Genomic DNA, 22,442 nt, shown 5'->3' on the forward strand with positions numbered 1-22,442 from the left:
ATGGATGGTGGAAAAAGCTCCGGATTGGCTCCGTTTGTTCCCGGGGACACGTCCACGGTCTCTTCCCGGTGGAAGAAATGGAAACGTTCTTTTCAAATCTTCCTTGACGTGAACAACGTCGCAATCGCCTCACGGAAGAAGTCATACCTCCTTCACTATGTGGGACCGCAAGTGCAGGACGTGTACTTCAGCTTGCAGGGCGACGATGAACCGGAAGTTCCGGTGGGATCCGACGTATTCCAAGAGGCGATGAAGCTGCTGGACGAGTACTTCCTGCCAATGAAGTGCCTGCCGTTGGAGCGGCATAAATTTCGAAACCTGGTGCAGGCCGGCGAGGAACCCATCGAAAGTTTTGTCCTACGACTGCGGGAGCAGGGCAACCTCTGCGAGTATGGTGACCACTTGGACGACGAAATTAAGGAGCAGATTTTTGAGAAAGGAGCGTCGGATGATCTACGTGCGAGGATTCTAAACAAACCTCAGATGACTCTGGCCGAAACCGTTGAAGCTGGCCGTTCATTGGAGACAATCGAGAAGCACAAGAACAATTTGACGCTGAACCCAACTCCGGCGGAGAACGACGTTGAGGTGCACAAAATCCGGTCAAGGACTCGATCGAACCGGGAATGCTACCGTTGCGGCAAGCGGGGTCATTTCGCCAACGATGATAGCTGCCCGGCGATAGACCAGGAGTGCAAGCGCTGCGGTATGGTTGGACACTTCAAGAGTTGCTGCAAAACGAAGAAGCACAAGAAAAAGGTGGGAAAGCGGCTGCGGCAGGTGAAGACTGGTCGACGTGACACGGACTCTGAGGATTCCGACGATTCGGAACAGCTGAGTGATGATTCGGCAGAGGAGAACGTGCAATACCTGTTTGCAACTGACCCAGGTCGAGGAGGTAATGTTATTTGTACTGTGGGTGGCGTTCCAGTTAAATGGGTGGTGGATTCGGGTGCCGGAGTTGACGTTATCGATCGGCGAACCTGGGAGCACATGAAGAAGGAAAAAGTGCGCATAAAGTCTCAGCAGCCTGTTGTGAAGAAAAACCTGATGTCCTATTCTGGCCATCCAGTTGAAGTTGCTGGAATGTTTTCGGCGGAAGTAGCCACGGAGAGAAAGAGCATTGTTGCCGAGATCTACGTTGCAGAAAACGGAACCTGCTGCTTGCTGGGTCGGAAGACAGCTGAGATGCTAGGAATCCTCAGTATCAATACGGAAGTGTGCGCTGCTAGGGAGAGCAACGGAAGGCGATTCATTGAAGCAGCGTCCCTCACAGTCGACCGGCAATCGAGCCGGTATCGAGCCCGGAAGTAGATGGAACCAAGATGGAGTATGGAGAAGTTTAGGTCAAGACGATATTGAGTTGAAGTAGGACACTACAAGAGCAAACCGGAAGAAGGAGAGATTGTTGTATTCTGGTAAAACAGAATTTAGCGTGCAAAGGAATAACAACGCGAGGGGAAAAGTGAACTGTCATAAAAGAGAAAGTTGGAAAATAAATAAACAACGCGGTTCAAGAACGGGGAATTAAATTTGGTTTTATTCAACTATTTGCACCCGGAATAAAACACAACAAAATCTAAAATAACCTCCCACCCAACCCTTTCTATTTTTTTCATATTCCTGAATAAAATATGCACGACAATTAAGAACAGACTCGCTCTTGTTTTCCCTGCAGCTAATTTTCGGTTAACCAAAACTCCAGCTTAAGTTTCAGCTAGCATATGTATAATCCATTTCCTGACTTAGCCAACGAAAACAAAAAAAAAACAAACCAAAATTCTAAAAGCAAGACGCTTTTGTCGCCACTAAACAAGACACTCGAATTAAAGTGCAATTGAAAACTTTTCGCCGGTTGTGTCTCACTGTGGCACACTTTTGTGAAAGGTTTATAAACAAGGCGGGGGAAGGGCGTGTTAAAATTAGCCAACCCCTTGTGTTTGTTTCTAGGTTGTCATCCCACGAGAGTTCTTCTTGAAATTTTCAAATTAATACATGCTTTAGCGTGTCTCGGAAAGTTCCGTTTAGAGTGTATACACAGTCGAGCATATCCGTTATGATGACAACTGTCAAAATATAGTGACAGTTTTGATGTATGTCAATTGAAACACTCTAAATTCAGTTTACTAACAATACGTTTTCTAAGCAAAAACAGCATCGAAAAGGAACCACCCCAATCCGCATCCAAAATGCCGTTTATTGTCGTGGAAAAGCTCCCACCACTAAGGAAGCCCGGAAACTCCAAAACACGCAAAACTTTTCGTCCGAAAGTGGATCTGCGACGCCTTCACCAAAATTGCCGTCAAAAGAGGGGGCGGGAGGAAAAGTGTTCCGTTTAGTTGACAATTTTTCTCCGACAAGAAACCGGCACCGGGATGCATATATGCGGATTTTGGGGTTTTCACTCGGTTTCCACCTCGTTCCGTCCAAAGTGTCTTATTGTGGAAGTTTTCGTTCTGAAGTGGGGAATTTCCAGTTAAAGGATGAATTTCAAGTGAACAAAATTTTGCTGTCTGCCACTAATTCCGAGTTAAAATCACAATTCCAAATAACTGTGTTAATGACAGGAGCTGTCAAAAATACACGCTTAAGCCAAGCTTAAACATCCTTTCAATCTCAATTTGCGTTCAATAGTCGCCATAAGAAAAGTCAATTTCGCAATCGGAAAATGCATCGCAAACCCCCAAAGGAGTGATGCCATAAAACTTAACGAAACTAACTGTCATTCACCGCAGCACTAAACGAAACCAGCAATCGAGCTAAACGACGGAAGGCAATAGAGATAGCAATCTATTGATTGCCCCCGTCCCGATTCCAGGAAACTCTGCACAACTCTGAATAAAAAAGGAAAACTTTTCCCCTCGAGAATGTGGCGCCATTTTTATGCAGCTGTCAAACTGAACTATTCAGACCATTCAGATGCAAATGCTCTGGCTGCACAGTTTTGAAACGAGGCAAGTACATATATTTTCCCGACACTTGGCCCACGTGCTCGATGCACACATACACGGACGGTTTCGTTCATAAATTTGACGAGAAGTGGTGCAGGCTTGCTCAAGATGGCGTGGGGCAAACTTTTCTTTTTCAGAACATCATGTGCTGCCATACCTACTCGAATGGAGGAGAGAAAGCTGCACAGATTTTGCGTAGGTTGAGATGTTTCGTCTATGAGGAAGGAAAAGGTAAGAGGAAGGTAAAACTTTTCCGAGGATTTATTGTTTTGATGGGCTATTTTTAGAACCGGGTTTCTTTTCGGTGAATGGCAACTTAGTATCTGGCCCCCTACGGGTTTATGATTATTGACATGTGTAGCAATTTGGACATAAACGACGAGAAATCTTACGATTCTTTACGAATGTTAGGTGAATTTAAATTAACAGCGTAATCCTAAAACGTCAAAAATGCTGTGTAAATCAAATCAACGTGTACAGCTTTAACGAACAAGGTTACACCGTAAATTGGATTTACCTAGAAATTTTAACAAACATACAAATTTTTTAAGATTTAAAAATTTTGCACGATATTTTTTCAACCAGCTAATTTTATGATCAGTGTATAAAAATTTCATATTTAATTTAAATATTAGCATTTAGGATGACCAGTCGCCACTTAAATCAGCTATTGTTTGATGCAAAATCCGTTAAACAATAGAGCTCACCCACAAACTCCACAACAAGTGGGTGCAAATTTATTTGTTTGTTTGCTGTGTCATTTCCAATATTCATTCACCCTCCACCCGCAAACAAAGAGCCCGCAAGTAAATCCTTAAATAACAAAACAATAGCACCGGACAAAGCGCACTTTTTGAATTTGCGATGTTTGAATTTGAATGCATTCATGGTGGTGGCGAGAACAACAACAACAACAGATTAAATTTCAATTTCCACACCCACACACGAGCAAACGAGCACGGGGCAAATAAACAGCCGTTTCGCCCCTCGTTTAGAAAGTGGCACATTTGTGCAAATTTGCAAACTGCAATTTTCGGCAATGCACGTTTGAGTTTTGCCACGTACCAAAAACGCTCAATTCTATGCTGGTAACGCCTGAACGTATGCTCCGAATCGAGGCCCTCTGTTGCGTGGAAATTGCCTATCGGTAGGCGCAAAGCATGAAAAATCTCGTTGTCCAAAAGCATCTAGAATTTTCCATTGCCAAAGCGGACACCTCTATGCCAGAATTTCGTAGTTTCAGATTTTATCTCCGAGATCAGCAGCCACAAAATTTTCCGGGAAAACCATTTTCCCCGTTTTCCACCTCCTCGCACCAAATTTGTTGCAGGGAATCAGTTTCCAACCGTGTGGCAAACGACGATGATGATGATGACGACGATGTTTTGCGGAAAACCACACACCGTTGCAGGTCCACTTCAGAGACTCTAGGTTTTGGGCACTGCTGCCACCACCGCATCAGAAGCTAAATGTAATGGAATTGCTGTTTATAATGTCAGCAAAGGACGGAACTGCTGGATGCTGGTGCTCAAACGTGAATATGAGCTGTAAATTTTGGACAATTGTGAAAAGTAGGTCGAACGGCGGTGCCGCAGTTTGGGGATTAGGATTTCCAGGAAGTTGTGCTATTTTGGGGTGACAATGCATTTAATCTGGGTTGTTTGTCGAGGTTTAGATAAATCTTTGTAAAATAATTAAACATACTGTTTCAAAATAAATTAAACATGCCATGCTTCAAGTTTGTTTCAACAGTTTAAAAACATTAATGCAAGATGACAATTAATTTGTTTCGTGCTATTTCCAGTAGGGGAGAGTGGGGAGACTTGATCCCCTTTTGTATCGCACATAACTCTGTCAATTTTTCACAAAACTATGAACTTTTTGCATGAATTGAACACACAAAGAAAAAATACTGTAGATTTAAAAAGATCGCTCGTTGGATTAAAAGTTCGCGTTGGTGAATGTTCGTAGAAAGTTCAAACTTTTCAATTTAAAAGTTGGAAAGTTTTTGATACTACCATGCATTTATGGAACAAAATCGTTGTATCGGTAAAAGTGTTTTACTTTTAATTGGAAAAGAAACCTTTTATAGCAAGAATAAACAACACTCAATACTACAGTGTTAATTTCAGAAAAATGTTCTTGATTCTAGGCTTGATTTTATATTTATTTTTAAAAGTTTTAAACAGTATGTTAAATAAGACATTTTGTTATTGTATTTAACGCTTCTGGCCAAAATCCGAGTCCAAGCTGTACCGATTCTTAGGGAACGCCACCGGTCACTTCCGAAGACCCCAAGCTGGACGGTTCCAGACGGACGTTTCGACGCGCGACAGCAAAGTAGAGAACAGGATGGTCACGTTGCCGGCCTTCATCAGGACAGGTTTGGAGAAGTTGGCTGTAGATTCGGCAAGGGTGATCGACGTTTCCTGGCTTGAAAGTGAAGTGCCTTAACGGGGAGTTCCCGATTCTGGAAGCGCATCCGGAAGATTGGGTTGATGAGGCCCTCGGAACGGAATTCGATTTCGAGCACTTCATCCTCCTTCGAGAATGACACAGATTTTTTCGGCACGCTGTCCAGGGTTCATTCGGCTGGAGCTGCGCCGTCGCGAGATGAGCATTTGTGGACGGTTATTTGCTAAAAGAGATGGAAGTAAGTGAAGTTGGCAAGCCACTGTACACATTCTCATTACTCTCAGGTAATGTAAACCGCCGGCACCGAGTGCAACATCCACTCTGGCTACCTCCGATTATCCCGCTTCTCGACGTCCTCCTCTTCGTCGGCTCCTTCTCCTCACGGTGAAAATCACCTGTCTCGTACTTGTCCAAAAACCGGATGTTTATCTTCTTCAACGCAATCTCGTTGTTCACGCAACTCTTCGGCAGCGCCATCTCCTCGATGATCTCGGTACAGTCCTCGCGGGAATTGACCTTCAATCACCAATCCCGGGCCACCACCTCCGAATGCAACCGGTGCGAATCCACATTCCTACCTCCCATCCTAAAAAAAAAACAAACAAAATCAATCACAAGCCCTACAAAACACCCAAGCTTTCTTCTTATCCATTCCGGTCGTGGAACAGCTGCAGTTCCTGCAGGAAGCTCGCCTTGTCCTTTTTGAGCACTTCACCTCGTCCCGCACCCGCACCACCCTCCTTTGAAGGCGTTCCGCTGCTGCTGTTTGGCTCACGAAGGTTTCCGCGTCCGATTCCTGGCTGCTGCCTAGAATCACCAGCACCACCGGATCCACCAAAGTGTTTGTTTACATTTGGAACTTAGTCGTACACGGTTACACGAGAACGTCAAAATGAAAGAAATTCTACAGTCGTATTAAAAGTTAAGACTTTTAAATCAGTTAGTAAGGAGATTTTCATAAATTTTACCAGTAAAAGTTTTCATATTTTAAACAAGAAAACAACTTTCCCTCAAGCTAATTTTAGCAACTTTTTAAATCAAAAATAAGTTACTTTTGTCATTACGGTAATATTTTTTTGTGTAAAAGCTTAAACATTCAACTATGTTTGGCTGATAAGGGTATTTCATCAGATAAACTCTTCGAATCATGCCAAGCGTTTTAAAAACATATTTTAAACCGGCATTTTCAAAATGTTGGGGGTAATTTGATCCCCCTTTCAACATTTTGAAGAAATCTTAAGCTAAATGTTTTTTATTCATCCAAACTTTTAATTTTCTATAAGTTACAGCAATTTCACATTAAAACTGTACGTTTGTGTTCAAAATATAACAAGTTTAGCATGCAAAATATTTAAAAACTTAAAATTTTCTTTTTTAGACCTAAATTGAGCATGTTTACAAAAGCTGGTAATTTTTGTTTACAAAACTTTTGAAAAATGGTTCAAACTGCAGTAAGTTATGTACAACTACACTAAAGGAAACTATGTACGAAAACCCAGCCCAATTATTTAATCTTGAGGCTGATTCCAGTGACTGTAAAAATGCAGGGATCAAGTCTCCCTACATTTTACCCATTTTTTGCCTCCTGTTATTGTCGATTCAAAGAAAAATGGCCATCTCGCCGGCGACGGGGCATCTTGTTCTTCTCCGCGCCAGCCTAAAAACTAATGTTTTTGAAACAAAACATCAAGGATTTCGAGTAGCTGTGAGGAAAAACTGCTGATTTTCAGGCAGTTAGGCAGATTTCATGCAGTTTTTCGTTGCTGTTTTGCAAACCCCTAAGGTTTTCATGCAGATTTTTGTTGACGAAATATTTTTTGGTTTGATTTTCGAGCTGCGCGGAGAAGAAACCGACGGAGCCTTTGGACAAGTTTCATTTATTCGGCAATAACCAAAATCCAAAAATCAACAAAATGACCAAATTGACCAAAATGACTAAATTGACCAAAATTATCAAAATCCAAAAAATCAACAAAATGACCTGAATTACCAAACTGATCAAAATTTCCAAAATCACCAAATCACCAAAATGGGTACATTACCAATTTGACCAAAATCACCAAAATGTTCAAAGTTACCGAAATTACCAAAATGACAAAAATGATCAAAATGACCTTAATTATCAAAATTACCAAAAAAAAAAATACCCGTATCAAAAATAATCATTTGTTAATTTTTGATCATTTTTTTTAATGTAATGCAAAAAAAATGATTTTAAATTCAATTTTAAACCATTTGTGGTCATGGCAAAGGACCATTGTGCTTAGAAAAATAAGCCTAATCGGTGTGAACAATAATATCACAAATTTAAGCAAAATTTTAGGACCCAATTTAAGCTTAAATATGAGAAACAATTGAAATGATTGAAATTGACCCAAACCGACCCAAACATATCGTACTTATTCCTGTTCGGTTTTCATGAAATTGACTGCAGTTTGAATGTGCTTAGAGAAAAGGATAATTGGGTACTAAAGCCCTATGTCAATTTTTATGTACAACGGTAAAAAACACGATAAAAAACCATTTCTGATCACTTTTTTATTTCATTTTAATGCAAAAAAAAAATTTGCAAGACAACATTTTTTCGATGGATCAACTATGGTCCCCTTGGAACGAGCTGTCAAGTAGGAGCTTTTCTGTCAAGAAGAACCGCGAGGTTAATTTTTCAAAATTGATTTAAAAATCCATTTTAAACTCTTTGTGGTCGTACAAAGGGTCATTGTACTCAGAAAAATAAGCTTTATCGCTGTAAACAATAATATCAGCAATCTAAGCTTCATTTTAGGACCCAATTATAGCTCAATTTCACTAATTTTTATTGAGCGTGTTCAATTCGACTTGCTGAGCTGATGCTGCCCACTGTCGGTAAAGCAGAACGCCATATCTCAAGCCTCACGCTGTGTCCTGTCCCCCGTCCAACTCCGACAGCTTCGTTAGACACTTCGCTTTCAGAGAGTCGCACAAGAACAAAACATTCAACCGCGGTGGAACGATTTTCGGCGTCTTTTCCAAGCTTTCAATTAAATTCCGTTCAAAGTCGGAAAAATCAGTGTTTTAAAGCTTGCTTTCTGGTGAAAATAAAGAAAAGTCTTCTTTAAATTTCATACACTCCAATTAAACTCATCAATCGTCAAAAATGTAAGTATTTTCACGACTTTCAATCGTACCATTCCTAACCCCACTTTCTCCCACCGCGCAAAACAAAAGGGCCCTCGCGAAACCAAAATCGGAACTGACCCCGGAGGAGCTGGCCCGCCAGGAGGAGGAGGAGTTCAACACGGGCCCGCTGTCCGTGCTGACGCAATCGGTGAAGAACAACACCCAGGTGCTGATCAACTGCCGCAACAACAAGAAGCTGCTGGGCCGCGTCAAGGCCTTCGACCGGCACTGCAACATGGTCCTGGAGAACGTGAAGGAGATGTGGACGGAGGTTCCGCGAGCCGGCAAGGGCAAGAAGAAGGTGAAGCCGGTCAACAAGGATCGGTTCATCTCGAAGATGTTCCTGCGGGGCGATTCGGTCATTTTGGTTCTGCGAAATCCGCAGGCCACAGCCGCCGGCAAGTGAAAAAGGTCGCGCTTTTGACGATGTGTGTGTGTAGCTTGTAAGATTTATTTTATAAATGATTTTTCCCAACTCACGAGACAAAGAAGAATTAAATAAACTTGAATTCACGAAACAAGTCCTCTTTTTTAATCCTTTTCGGCGATCGCAGTCAGATGGACCTCAATTTCTTCCTCCGTCAGCGTCCGGAACTCGGGCTTCTCCTTCGTGACCACACCGATTTCGATCTCCGACGGTCTAAAGTCCACGGCCAGCACCGTCGAGAGACAGGTGATGGCCAGCTGGATGGCTTCCTCCTCGTTGTAGTCGGCCTTCTTCTTGAGCTTCTTCTCCAGATAGCTGTTCGCTTCGGTTTGCTTGACGCCGACGGAGATGGCCCGGTAGCCGCAGTAGTAACCGGCCGGGTCGGTCTTGTACACGCACGGTCCGTTTTCGTCGTCGTACGCGATCAACATCATGCCTAACGCGCGGGAAGAGATGGTTAATTAACCGTTTTTTGGAATCAATCAAATGTCCCGCAAAACACTCACTACATCCGAGCGGCCGCATCTCGGCGTTCTGCGTGTAAACCTGGGAAATGTCCGCCATCCGTCGGCACAGCACGTCCACCGGCATTTCGTAGCCGTACTTGTAGCGCCAGTTGGCCGCCTCGTAACGGGCTCGCTGCACCTGCGACTTGGAATCGGCAATCCGGCCCGTCATCACGCAGCCGATGTTCCGGGTTAGCCGGTACAGGTGCGTCACCGTCGACGGGTCAATCAGCTTGTCCGGAATCTTCTTCTGGGTGGCCACCACGGCCACATCCTTGCCCTTCATCGCAATCGAGGTCAGGCCCTCCTGGTTGATGGCTTTGAAGGCATACTCTGGAAAGCGGACCGCAAAACCCAATTAAATTCCTCCACCAAATTAGACAAAAAAGAAGGAAAAACTCACCAACTTGGTAGAGGCGACCTTCCGGCGAGAAAATCGTAATGTGGCGATCGAATCCGGCGCTGCTTCCACGGGACATCGTTGCGGCAGTGTTGCTTCACGGGGTGGGACACAAATGCGAACGGATTTCGGAAGATTTTCCCCTAAAAATCACAAAAACTCTTGCTGGCAAATTTCTTCGAGGCAAGATGACTATCCAGAAAACAAAACTTGAACGAGTGAGGTTAGAAATCGCGTCAATGATTTGTTGATTTTTGGGACTCTGCCGGAGTTGTCGGAGTTCGCGATGACAGACGAGTCGGTAAGGCAGATTGCAAGATTACGGGAGCAAAGAGCTGGTATGGTGAAGGTGAGCCAGTTTTTGTTACAGCAAAAACATAAATTTTTATTTTTTTAATTTGTAATTTGCTGTTTTATTGGTTACGATAGCCTGTGCATTTGACTTCAAATTTGAACTTTAGACTTTTAATCAAAGACACTATTAAAAAAGAACTATTAAAAAATCATCAATCACAGCTTGATTTACATTTACAAAAAATGTTTATAATAACTAAAACATAAGTTGTTTATTTGTATGAATCCAAAAATAGTCAAAATTTAGCTATTTCTCTAATCGATGTGACAAATGGATAGTCTGGAGCAACATTTGAAAAGGGCGCAAATTACGAGACAACAAGTAAACATTTTTCGTATCCGGAAGTGTTAAAAGGTAGCTGGGTAGGCCAGGTTTATTTTCGCACTTTCGAACACTAGCTTGTTACTAAATACAAATTGAAAAATATGATTAAAAAATATTTTTTGAAACTTTATGCTTTCCAAAGGTAGAATAAATGTAAAACATTTTGAAACACGACATGTAATAAGACTTATTAAGAAATTATTAAAATTTACTTGAGCCACCATGCGCCTCCTCCCATGGTATTTTATATGGGAAAACACCGAGGGGCGTGACAAAGGCCTTAATATATTAATTTTTGCTATTTAATACATTAAGGAATTAAATTCCTCATGTCATTTGACATTTGACAGCGCCACACCTGCTTTGAAAACATTGGTTTGCTTCGTGTCTCTTTCGCGCGCTCGGCTGTCAAGTTTGTTTTGGTTTCGCGCTTGGTCGCGGTGGATAAAAAAAGAAGCGGAGGAAATTCTGGAGCAGGACGATGCAAAAGTGCCATAGGCGGAGAAGTTGCAGCCGGCGGATTTTGATTACATTGGCCAGTAGCAAATCAAAAAGCTGGGAAAGTGCGGTTTCATCGATGACGAGATCCTGGGACGCGCCTTGCGTCGGACACTAGCAAGATTTCTTTGCAGCTGGTGGTGGCTTGTGACAGCGATGCCTTCAACAAGTCGACACCGGATGAAATGAAATTCTGTTGTCCACTCACGCTCGGATGCTGGAGTGATTAATCCGGCAAATGGTTCGACTAGCTGGCCACTTTAACGCTCGCTGGTTCAGGATCAGGGGTCAAGGAAGAGCAACCAGGAGGGAGTGGACCATTATAATTATGAGACCATCAGGGTTGGTTACTCGAAATGGCCTTCAGTTCCGTTAGGTGGTGACTTTTTTGTAGATTTTATTGAATATAGACAAATAAAATAACTCAACTCTGTTGTTTCATTTATTTGAAAAAGAATCGCATCAATTGTGGAACCGACGACGGTCGTGTTCCCGGGAAGTGTAGGGTTTTCGTCCTTCAAAATAATGTAAACAATATAAATATATTGACCGGGTAATAATAACCCGAAACAGACTATCCCTTACTGAAGCGTGTACTTGGTTTTTGACAGCGCATGAAAAGAGGCGCGTGTTTATGTTTACGCTGTGGACAGTGGAGAGTGAACGATTGGCGCGGAAGTGGGAGTGTTATTGAATTGTGCTGGAACCGGTTGGCGGAATCCGGAGCAGGACACGACGGAAGCGGACATGAGGTCAGTGGGTGGTTGGGAGGTTAATGATCGGCAGCGATGGTGCTGCGTCCGGAACGTCGTGTCTCAAGGAGTCCCGGTTGCGACTCTACATCTGGCGACGAGGAGAAAAGGACCGTTTTTTTATCAGAGGGAGAAGAAGGGGACAACGGACCAGGTTCCGGGTGTCGTCAAATTATAAACGAGCGATTGTGTGGTAATTGTAAAATTGATAATTTGATTCTGGTAGTGAAGTGGTGAAGCGAGTGTGGTTTCTCGCAAGATTGTTTATGAGAAGAAAATAGTAGAAATTATTGAAAGTGGAAGCGAAAGCGAAAGTCAAAGTAAAATGGTTGATTGTTTTCCCGGAGGGCTTGTCGTTGTTTATGATTTGATTCTTGACAGTTTGGCTAGAGGGCCTTACTGCAGTAGAAGATGTGCTGAGCTGGAAGGGTCATGGATCGAATATTTGGCTAGGGACCAAATGTTCTAAAATGATCGGGCTCTGGAGATGAATAGCAAAAGCTAGGGGGCTCAAAATTGAATTTGACTAGGGAGCCAAATGATAAAATGTTTGCAAGAGCTAGGGGGCTCTGGAGTTGAATGATTTGGCTAGGGGGCCAAATGATTTAAAGTTTGCAAGAGCTAGGGGGCTCTGGAGTTGAATGATTTGGCTAGGGGGCCAAATGATTTAAAGTTTGCAAGAGCTAGGGGGCTCTGGAGTTGAATGATTTGGCTAGGGGGCCAAATGATTTAAAGTTTGCAAGAGCTAGGGGGCTCTGGAGTTCAATGATTCGGCTAGGGGGCCAAATGATTTAAAGTTTGCAAGAGCTAGGGGGCTCTGGAGTCGAATGATATGGCTAGAGGGGCCAAATGATCAATAGTTTGCAAGAGCTAGGGGGCTCTGGATTTGAGTGATTTGGTTAGGGGCCAAATTATATAAAGTTTGCTAGAGCTAGGGGACTCTGGAGTAGAATGATGTGCTAGGGGGGCAAATGATCATAAGTTTGCAAGAGCTAGGGGGCTCTGGATTTGAGTGATTTGGCTAGGGCCAAACGATTGAAAGTTTGCATGAGCTAGAGGGCTCTGGAGTTCAATGATGTGACTCTTAAATTACTCAATTTTGGCTAGCGGTTTCAATCTTTAAAGATTTGCTAGATCCTGGGAGATCTAAATATCAGTGATTTGGCTTGGGGGCTAAATTTTGATATCGTGGAGAAACTAGAAGCCCTACAGTAATATAACTATTGCAGAGATGTCATATGTCTTTTGATTGTCCGAGTTAAGAGGCACCTTAATTTATTTAAAAGAGCTAAATGTTTGACAAGAATCAAAGGAATTGAATTTGTACGAATTGATTCCGAGTACGTTGTTGTATTTAAAAGATGTTTCCTAGTCAAATCTGAAGTATTCAAAAGTAAAAGTGATTTCTCGATAGGTGTATAATCGAGGCAAAATCTTGACGGAGTTTGAGGACAAAATGTAACTGAAAGATTTCCGAGTCAAATTCATTGACAGTGTTCCATATATTTGGCAGAAAAGGTTTGTTTTTGGTTTGAGAGCCAAACGATGATCAAATTTTAATGTGCAAAGACTTGAAGACTAAACATTTGAGACTAGTGGTCGAATGTGGTTGGAAATGTGACAAGAACAAAACGCATGCTGCAGTTTAAATCACTTTACTGCAATATTGATTAGACAATATTTGTTAAAAGGAGTTTGAATTTGAAAAAGGCTTTAATGAAAATGATTCAACTCTTCCATGTTTGGATATGTAAAATATTTTGACAAAGATCATTATGGTTAAAATTCCCACCAGGAAATATTTGTGAACCATTCAAAACATAATTGTTTCAAGTTTTCAAAGTGCCTTTTGTTTTGTTTGGTGTTTAAAACAATAGTAAGGTCTTTCTTCTTATCATTGTGGCGCAGCATATGAAAGCAAGCCAGATGAAAGAAAAGGAAAGAGATGAGAGGTTGGCAAGTGTTGGACGAACAGTCCAAAGGTAAACCGAAGGTGATCCACAGGTTGATGGGTTCGAAGTGCATAACAGATTTGAGTTAGAGGTTTGCAGCAGAGACCACCGAAGGTTGTAATGCAGATGATTTGCAGATGAATGTTTTGTGCCTACTGATCTAAATGTTTTATTAATGATGACTTAATATAGCTAGGAATCAAAGTATCAAAATGTATTCCAGAAACAGAATTGCTAAAATGGTAGGTAACGATGGATCACGCGATGGATTGTAATTTTTCAATTGAAGTTGTTAAATGTTTGTCTGAACGAGTCGATGAAAAATAAATGTTCGGTGTAAAAAAAGAGAACTTTGAATGAATGATGTTTTCAATATTTAATTATTCAAGTGGTTTGTGTTACTTGTTGGTTTTATATTATTTCTGTGATATGTGAAAGCATAGTGTATTAGTACACTAAATTATGTTTTGAGAAACGTAGAATTATGACAGTTGAAAATTGTATGGATCTAAGAGTTTTCATTTTTTAAACATTTTTTAAGTTGATGGCCAAATCCCTTTAAAGAGTAAATATGCTCACTGGGGATACTGACCGGTAGGGGATGGGTTTCGACTAGCGGCGTGCTGGGTTTCCAATCCAGAGGTCGTGAGTTCGATTCTCGTACCGAGATGATGAACTTTAAATGTAAACGTAATTGGAAAAAAGTATTGTGTTGTTTTATTGATACTTATTAAACATTATAAAAATGATAATGTTTATAGACATGACTAGTATACAGAAAGGCTGCATAAGGTTCGAAAACATTGATTGTGTTCTTGAATAAGTAAAATACTACATGTAAAATATACAAGATTGAGAACAGTTGAAATACGAGAGTACTGATGCATTTATTTTGAATGGCTAAAGTAACGTGTTTATAAAGATCGAACTTATTCAGGTTCAGATCGAAAGTCGAGATGAGAGGTCTTGTATAGTAGTAAATAAATTAAAGTGTTATTTATTCTTTGATGTAATTGAAGGATTGGTGAACTTCAATAACCGTTCAAAAGTTAGTTATCATCTCAGTTTTATAAAATAATTGTTAAAGGGCTAATCACTCCTGATATTATGATGATTATGAAATCTCTTTCGATATGCAGCAAATATTTTAGCGAATATGATATAACCAAAGTAATAACCCCTTCTATTGCCTTTTAGCTCGGAACAGTAAAGTTCTCTTCTTCGGTACGGAATAAGTTTTCGACTAAATTTTCAATCCAATGGTCGTAAGTTTATGAGTGATAACAAAAGTGATCTAGCTAGTTATTGAACTGAAAATAATCAAACTGTATGAATATGTACAATTTTGAAATTTATTCAGATAATAAATGTTGAGATTCATAACAAAGTGATTGACCAGAATTTCAAAATAGAGAAAAGATGAAAACATGGCCCAAATGAGATATACATAAATATGAGTTGTTGAATTCAATGTAGTTATGAAATGATAAAGAATAAAAGAATAGTCTAACTACTAATGCAATTTTTGGTAAATGCACTAGTAAAATTTTAAAAATGGTTTTCAGGGTTTGTTGTGTTGATAATAAATTAATGATTTATTATTTTTTTTTGTAAAATTTTTGGATTAACTCCGGGATCGATAAAAAAATAGATATTTTATTTTAAAGCAATTCAAATAAAGTAGGATGTTTAGCACATTCCATTGGTATGTTATATATGTAATATCATGACTTAAATCCATTGCAGCTTAAATAGATAAATCTGTGTGTCTTGTGTGACATCTTATATTGGGTTCAAAATTCTCAGAATTATTCTCATGAAGAAATTGGAGCATTGACTTAAAAAAAAAAATAAAAAAATTATAATCGGGATAGAACGTGATTTAATGTTTTGATAGCTTGAAGTGTAGAGAAATCGTGAGAATGTATTTATTAATATTGCATATTGGTCATACAAATGTTTTGAAGTTCATTGAAGTATACTAACTGTTTTCAAAATTATTCAAAAGGTGAAGTGGGAGAGCGGATGAAGAACATAGCTGGTGAACTAATGAACATCACTGTTTCAAATGTGTTGAAGGAGATTGAGTGTTACTTAAAAAAATATGTTAATTTTCACTTGTGTAGGAAATAACTGAAGACGATTTGAATTCTAATTTGTTTTGAAAATAAATAGTTGCATTTCGGCAAGTAATTGTGGCAGTTGATAAGGACGTTGATTTGTTTTGCTTTGAATGTTGAATTATCAAACTTGTTTACTAAGCAGTAAATAAGCTTGGGATCGCTAGATAACTGGTTGAAACTGATGTGTATTTTGCTGTGGTTTGTTCAGTTTAACTAAGGATAAATTATTGAAGCAAGTGATGAAGAGATTGAATATTTGAAATTGTCAATGAGAGTGAATTCAAATCCAACAAATGTTTTATTTAAAGGAAGATGGGGATGTAGGGTTTTCGTCCTTCAAAATAATGTAAACAATATAAATATATTGACCGGGTAATAATAACCCAAAACAGACTATCCCTTACTGAAGCGTGTATACTTGGTTTTTGACAGCGCATGAAAAGAGGCGCGTGTTTATGTTTACGCTGTGGACAGTGGAGAGTGAACGATTGGCGCGGAAGTGGGAGTGTTATTGAATTGTGCTGGAACCGGTTGGCGGAATCCGGAGCAGGACACGACGGAAGCGGACATGAGGTCAGTGGGTGGTTGGGAGGTTAATGATCGGCAGCGATGGTGCTGCGTCCGGAACGTCGTGTCTCAAGGAGTCCCGGTTGCGACTCTACAGGAAGAGTCCTCATCACCGTCAACCGGCGATTGAATTTCCACCGGGCTCATGGTAGTACCGGTGATAGAGGTCGTCACGGTACTAACGGAGGTCAAAGACTCATCGGTGATGATGGTGGCAACGGTAGGGACAACATCGGGGGAAACCACTTCTGATGGGTCTCGTTGAACATGTCCAGCTGTTTGGCGGGAGTGGCGACGAAGAAACCAGACCAAATAAATAGGCAAAATAGGACCATTTTTGCCGAAATATGTGGCCCGTGGGAAGAATTGGAGTCGAGGATACGTTTCAGCAAACGCAGCATCCAGGTGTGTCTCAATGCGCCGCTTCCGGCTGGGCCAGCTTCGATATCGTCCCTAGTACGTCCTGGTCACTGCCCTGGATGGCGCTGCGCAACTTTTCCGGTTTGCCCGTGCCGCGCTGGCACTTATCTGCTCGACCTGCTTTTCGAGGACGCAAATTTTTGCGCCAAACACAACAACAAACACGCGCGGTGTCAAACTGTCAAATCAATGTAGTGTAAGGAGAGGTGGCGTTGTTTTGACCGTAAACAATCGTTAATGTATTTAATTCCTGCCGTTAATTAATTAAATAAATTAATTTCTTACTATTGTCGCGCCCCTCGGAAAACACATTATGTCTGAAAACACACAATTTTCTCCGATAGAGTATTTTGAATCGAACATTTTCTTAATCAGGAAGGTGAAACAAAACTTTCGATTTATAATATTTTGTTTCCTCCATTCCGTGAAGTGTGACTTTAATTTAGTAATGCACTGTCACTTTTTGTAAAAAATCAAATTTCTCATAAGACTTTCTAGGCCCAGTGTAAAAAATATAATTAGACTCAAAAATAACGAACTTCTTCGTCACAGTGTCCTTTTGCAAAGAATGATCGAGCTCGAGCTGTCACAGTCCCTGCGAAATATGTTGGCTAACACAACGGGAGGTCAGTAAAAAAACAGCTAGAAGTCGCATGACAAAAAAAAACTTTACCTAGAAAGAGATAGCAGATCTGATGCAAACAAACCCACAGCTGCCATGTAAACATACTTTAAATCTGTTGGTGAATTTCTGACTAGAAAGCCTCGTAGAAAGCCCTATTCGAAGTTTTGTTTACATTGAGGATTCTTGTTTTTATTTATTTAAGGTCAAACATTAAAACAAGTTTTTCGTTTTTTTTATTCTTGTCCCCTATCTTAACCTATCCAGATCTTTAAGCAAAGATGGCGTTACGAATGGTGAACGCCCGAAATGTCAAAATCGCGCAGTTATACCAACATTAGAAAAAAAAGTGTGGCTGTCATGCCATGGGAAACTTTTTTTGTAATGTTGGTACCACTGCGTGATTTTGACATTTCGGGCGTTCACCATTCGTAACGCCATCTTCGCTTAAAAACCTGGATACCCTAACTGGCTCAATCGGCCTTGCCATCACGGAGCCGTGCGTCTATTTATAGATCCGAGATCTATTGTTCTTCGTCTTGATGGATGTTGATGATCAGGGCTGCGGAGTCGGGTCATATTTCAAACGACTCCGACTCCGACTCCGGCTTTCTCAGACTAGCCGACTCCGCTCCGACTCCGGCTCCGGCTTTCAACAAATGGTTGGCTCCGACTCCGACTCCGACTCCGGCCTACCAACTCTAGCCGACTCCGACTCCGACTCCGACTCCAGCTTTCAACAAATGGTTGGCTCCGACTCCGACTCCGACTCCACATATTTTTAAATGTTTCAAAAGTTAGTCAACTATTATTAGTTAATTATTTTTAAAATATTGATAAATAAGATTATTTAAATACTCTCTAAGCGTCATGTTTTTCTCAAGAAAAATAAGTTCGAATCACAAAACGAAAAAAAAGTTTCTAGGTTACAAGTTTTATACGTTATGGAAACAGAAATCGAAAAATATCTTCAGTTTTAGAGGCATTTTGAGAAGAACAGTTTTGTAAATAAATTTGGAATTATTTGCTTAACCTCAAATTTGCAAATAATGTATTCAAAGCTAATAAATTAAAATATTAAATTTTTATTTTTGAATGAATAATTAAAAGAAACCTGGCCTCAATGATCTATTGAACATTAAAATTCAATTTGCTCTTTTTCAGGCTGACATTTATAAGAAGCACAGTGACAGGCACCTTGTTTTTTAGATAACAATTTTAAACGAAACATTTTTTTTTGTTTTTTTTAAAGACGTACATGGACATCACGCCATGGCGGAAGGAGATTTTTATTGCAAATCAATGCAATGTATCTGAACAATTTCTTCGTGGAAAGGACGCTTAAGAGGTCCTTTTCAAATATCAGTGACATAGAAAATATTTTTTTTTTAATTTATTTTAATTTTAAAAATTAATATACATTAAAAAGGAGGCGCACGATGCTTCGTGAATGATCTTGCGCCTCCATCAAAATATATGAAAAAACTTAAAATATAATAAAAACCTAAGGGTTAAGCACTTCGAGTATACCGCATACTGTGTATGGCAGCGTACCATACGCGCGTACCATACGCGCATAATACTGGCATGGTATGGTCAACTTTTTGATACGATTTATATCAGTGTAGTTGTCAAAATCGGTCAAAATAATAAACAGAATAGATTGCATACACAACACATGTTTATTCGGCAACATAAGACAAATAAATTTCGATATTTTGAGTTCTAGACCAGGTTCTGGAAAAGAATGTGTTAGATCTGTTAGAAATTCATCCATGTTACAGCCGGACGAGAATTTGGAAATGCTGCCTGTGTTTTTCTGTGGCATGATGGCAACGGTTGTTTTGGGGTGGTACTGTTTTAATACCTTTCGGACAAGACCTTCTTTTGCTACTCGTTGATTCTGTTGGATTTATTAGTTCCGAGTGCGTGTCAGGGAGTTCTCCAGCCCCCCTCCCCCCCCACGCACACAGGCGCGCGCGCGCACACACACACAACGCGCGGGTAACGTGTCCGGGGTGTCTCCGAGCCGGATGCCGAAGCGTGCCACCTCCCTCCGGTGGGCGACCCTTATGTCCACCGGCTTCGTTGAGGTTTCTTCGCCCTATTCCGGCAGGGGTCACCCAGCGTGTGGCCCGGCCTCTACTACCATCCTCCAGGGGCACGGAAGTTCAGAAAACAGCCCAGGGCTAACGGCTCCCGTTCCCTGGCTTCGCCCAGGATCCACCGAAGTAACATCCCCCCTGCCATCTCGTTCAGAAATCTTCACCAACTGTTGCTTGTACCGCGTCGTTCCGACAATGTCCTACAGGTACTCCAACAACCCGCAATCGGTCTCCGCGAGCGCCTTTGGTTTTGTTATCAAAATCGACTCAATCTCGCCCTGCAGAATCAGGAACCGATTGTGGTCCAAATCATTCCGTGCTGTTTAAGAAACACCTCCTCGAAATTGACCTTCCGGTTGTTGGGAACCCACTCAGAACCGAGGGGGATGTCACTTCCGCGCTAACCGAGCGATAAAGCTTCCTTTTCAATCCTTTGCAGCGTTCACTTTCATCTTTCCGCTTTATATTGCTTTAACTCGCGTTAACCGCGATAACTCGCCTTTTGGCTTACCTTTTGTTGCGTTCGCGCATCAGACTGCTCGATTTTTTTGACAGCGAGAACTGTCAAAAGCAAATGACAGTTCTCGTTGTCAAATGATTCGAGCAGTTTGTTTGCTTTTTTTTAAAGAAAGGTCTCAGGGGGAGATCATCCGTCGGAACCGTTCTGTGCGTTCCTGTGCCTGCTTGGGTCTCGTTCCACTAGTTTGAGACGGTTCCACCACTGGTTCTTGAGCCATTCGTCAGTCTCCCGGTGGAGAAAGCCTTCTCAGGTTGAGAAAATTGCATGAAATGAAGGCGCGAACCGGCCCCGAAGGGCACGATTGAAACCGATTTTCCAAAGCGCCGATTTCCTGACCTGAAGCCATCGGAACGACGGATGTAAGTTAAACAAATCTTTGTTACTTGTAACTTGTCTTTAACAATCATTCATTTTCCAGCAGAGGAAACTTTCGAAACATACTTCGACGAATCTGGTGGGTTTGGAGCTGGGCTAAGCAACACTACACAGAGGTTGCCGAGCAGGACGATTCTGTGAAAAGGTATGAAAATACCGCCGGCATGAAGGAGCTGCTACCAGTACCTCAAGGAGGTTCCAGTGAATCCAGATAATATTCCGACTGCGACTGAACAACTATGCTAGCCAGTACGGTGCAAGTGCTAGCAGCGACTACCAGAACCGCTTCCCGGACTGCCAGCGCAAGGCGTAGTGATGCATGAAGCAGTGCCCCTCCTATCTCGTGAAGGTGAATGCAACCCAAGTCTGTGCCAGGGCTGGGGAATCTTCATATAGGGCCGCCCCGTCAAGGTGATCATTCATTGAGCAGCTCAAGGTTGTCGGCAAAAAGTTGAGGTTCTCTTATTCTCAAACAAACAAATCTGTAATCATGTATTCAATAAATTTTGATAAATTGTAGTGTGATGCGTTTGCTTTTAGAAATAAATCTTCCGTTGACGAAAACCAAACCGTTTAAAAAAATCATTTTCATTATTTTATTGAATTTTTGTCCATCTGAGAACACAGCGGGCCAGGTTGTGACCGAGGTGGTTCAGACGCAGCGGGACCGGGAGACCGTTCTCGATGCGCTTCGGCTGGTGCACACTGGGCTTCTTGTCTAGCAGGAAACCCTCGTCCAGGAACGATTCCTTCAAGCAACCGCCGGCATCGACGACCAGCTTCCTTGGCAAAGTACTCCTTATGCTGGGACAGAATCTTCGAGCTGAGCGTCGTCCGGGCAATGTTCATCAAATCCTCCCGGAACTTTTCCGCATCCTTCAAGTTGTCCTGAGCCGCGGCAATCAGCACCGAACGTGCCGCCTGCGTGGCCGCTCTTCACCCGGCGATGATAGTCTGCGGGTGAAACTTTTGCTCGATCAGCTTTTCCACCACGCGCAGCAACTCCGACGCCAGAAGTCACGGAAGTCGTTTCATCGCCAACCTCATCGTCCTGCACTCGACTCATGTCCAAGAGGATCTTCGCCGTCGGATTTTCTACGCCGATCGCCTTCAAAATCGTCGCCTCGTCGTTGGTCTCCTCAACCTGGCCAGCGCTGCGGCCTTGCGCCACCAGAATCTTGTCCATTCTCTTCGGGCCGAGTGTGCTCTTGACCAGGACGCCGATCGCGATGGCCCCACAAACGAAGACAGCCGGGCGATTTTGCCCTTCTCCTCCTCGGCAAACATTTCGGCGATTCGCTGGGGGAAGTTCACAATCAGGGCAAAAGCTGGTGATAAATTGCCCTTGATATAAGCAGCGTGGTGGAGCGCCGACACTGGAATGGCCCAAGTCTAGGCTTATCTACACCCAAGCGCGTCGATTATCTGCCTACAAAATTAATAAAAATCAAAACCAAAATCTCTTAATCGCACTACTAAAAAAAACATTACCCAAAAACTTTGCTCCTCCTTGAGTTTGCGCTAGGATTTCCGCCAAAGTCCGTTTTAAGCACTTGATGTTAGAGCCGCCGATCACACCAACACACCGGGAGTAAAGTTAACTTTTCCGGTCGTCAAAACGTGCGCCGAGGACGGTAGAGCCGGCGAACACACCGGAGCAAACTTTTCCGGCCGTTGAGAAAAATCGCAATTTTTGCTTTGTTTTTTTCTTTCTGTCAAAACTGCTTGAAAAAACCAAAACAAATACCGAGTTGCCAAACATGACCAAAAACTGCTCGACGGCAAGGTTGCAAGATAGATTTCTCTGGTTCAAAAGTCGAGCAGACGCTGGTCGCTTTAACTCGCTTTAACGCGCGTTAACATGCGATAACTTGCTTTAAGGTGGCGTTATGTGAAAACTCGGCACGATGAGTAGCGTTGATGCTTTTCGAGCTCGTTTTTGTGCGTTTTAATGTGTTATCGCGGAGTGAC

At 41.9% G+C, this 22,442-nt stretch overlaps 4 protein-coding genes, 1 long non-coding RNA gene and 1 pseudogene across 5 annotated transcripts; 3 read left to right on the forward strand and 3 right to left on the reverse strand.

Annotated features, from left to right (window-relative positions):
- Positions 1-1,314, forward strand: LOC120425732 (uncharacterized). Its single transcript, XM_039590335.1, has one exon. The coding sequence runs from the start codon at positions 1-3 to the stop codon at positions 1,312-1,314; it is 1,314 nt and encodes a 437-aa protein (XP_039446269.1).
- Positions 1,315-5,103: 3,789 nt separating this feature from the next.
- Positions 5,104-6,375, reverse strand: LOC128093688 (uncharacterized). Its single transcript, XM_052711344.1, has 2 exons — positions 5,645-6,375; positions 5,104-5,589 (listed from the first exon to the last, which is right to left on the reverse strand). The coding sequence occupies exons 1-2, from the start codon at positions 5,841-5,843 to the stop codon at positions 5,486-5,488; spliced, it is 303 nt and encodes a 100-aa protein (XP_052567304.1). The 5' UTR covers positions 5,844-6,375; the 3' UTR covers positions 5,104-5,485.
- Positions 6,376-8,341: 1,966 nt separating this feature from the next.
- LOC120425749 (probable small nuclear ribonucleoprotein Sm D2) lies at positions 8,342-9,028 on the forward strand. The gene is made up of 2 exons (XM_039590355.2): positions 8,342-8,504; positions 8,574-9,028. Coding segments are annotated over exons 1-2 (360 nt in total). The 5' UTR covers positions 8,342-8,502; the 3' UTR covers positions 8,932-9,028.
- Positions 8,944-10,082, reverse strand: LOC120425748 (proteasome subunit alpha type-6-like). Its single transcript, XM_039590353.2, has 3 exons — positions 9,862-10,082; positions 9,459-9,791; positions 8,944-9,388 (listed from the first exon to the last, which is right to left on the reverse strand). Exons 1-3 carry the CDS (start codon positions 9,935-9,937, stop codon positions 9,057-9,059), a joined length of 741 nt encoding a protein of 246 aa, XP_039446287.1. The 5' UTR covers positions 9,938-10,082; the 3' UTR covers positions 8,944-9,056.
- Positions 10,083-19,956: 9,874 nt separating this feature from the next.
- Positions 19,957-20,990, forward strand: LOC128093416 (uncharacterized). Its single transcript, XR_008212442.1, has 2 exons — positions 19,957-20,455; positions 20,515-20,990. It is a non-coding gene; the product is annotated as an uncharacterized LOC128093416 (long non-coding RNA).
- On the reverse strand, positions 20,563-22,442 carry LOC120425731 (T-complex protein 1 subunit beta-like; annotated as a pseudogene).

This window comes from Culex pipiens, chromosome 1 (assembly GCF_016801865.2).
Source record: "Culex pipiens pallens isolate TS chromosome 1, TS_CPP_V2, whole genome shotgun sequence".
In the NCBI taxonomy this organism is placed as follows: domain Eukaryota; kingdom Metazoa; phylum Arthropoda; class Insecta; order Diptera; family Culicidae; genus Culex; species Culex pipiens.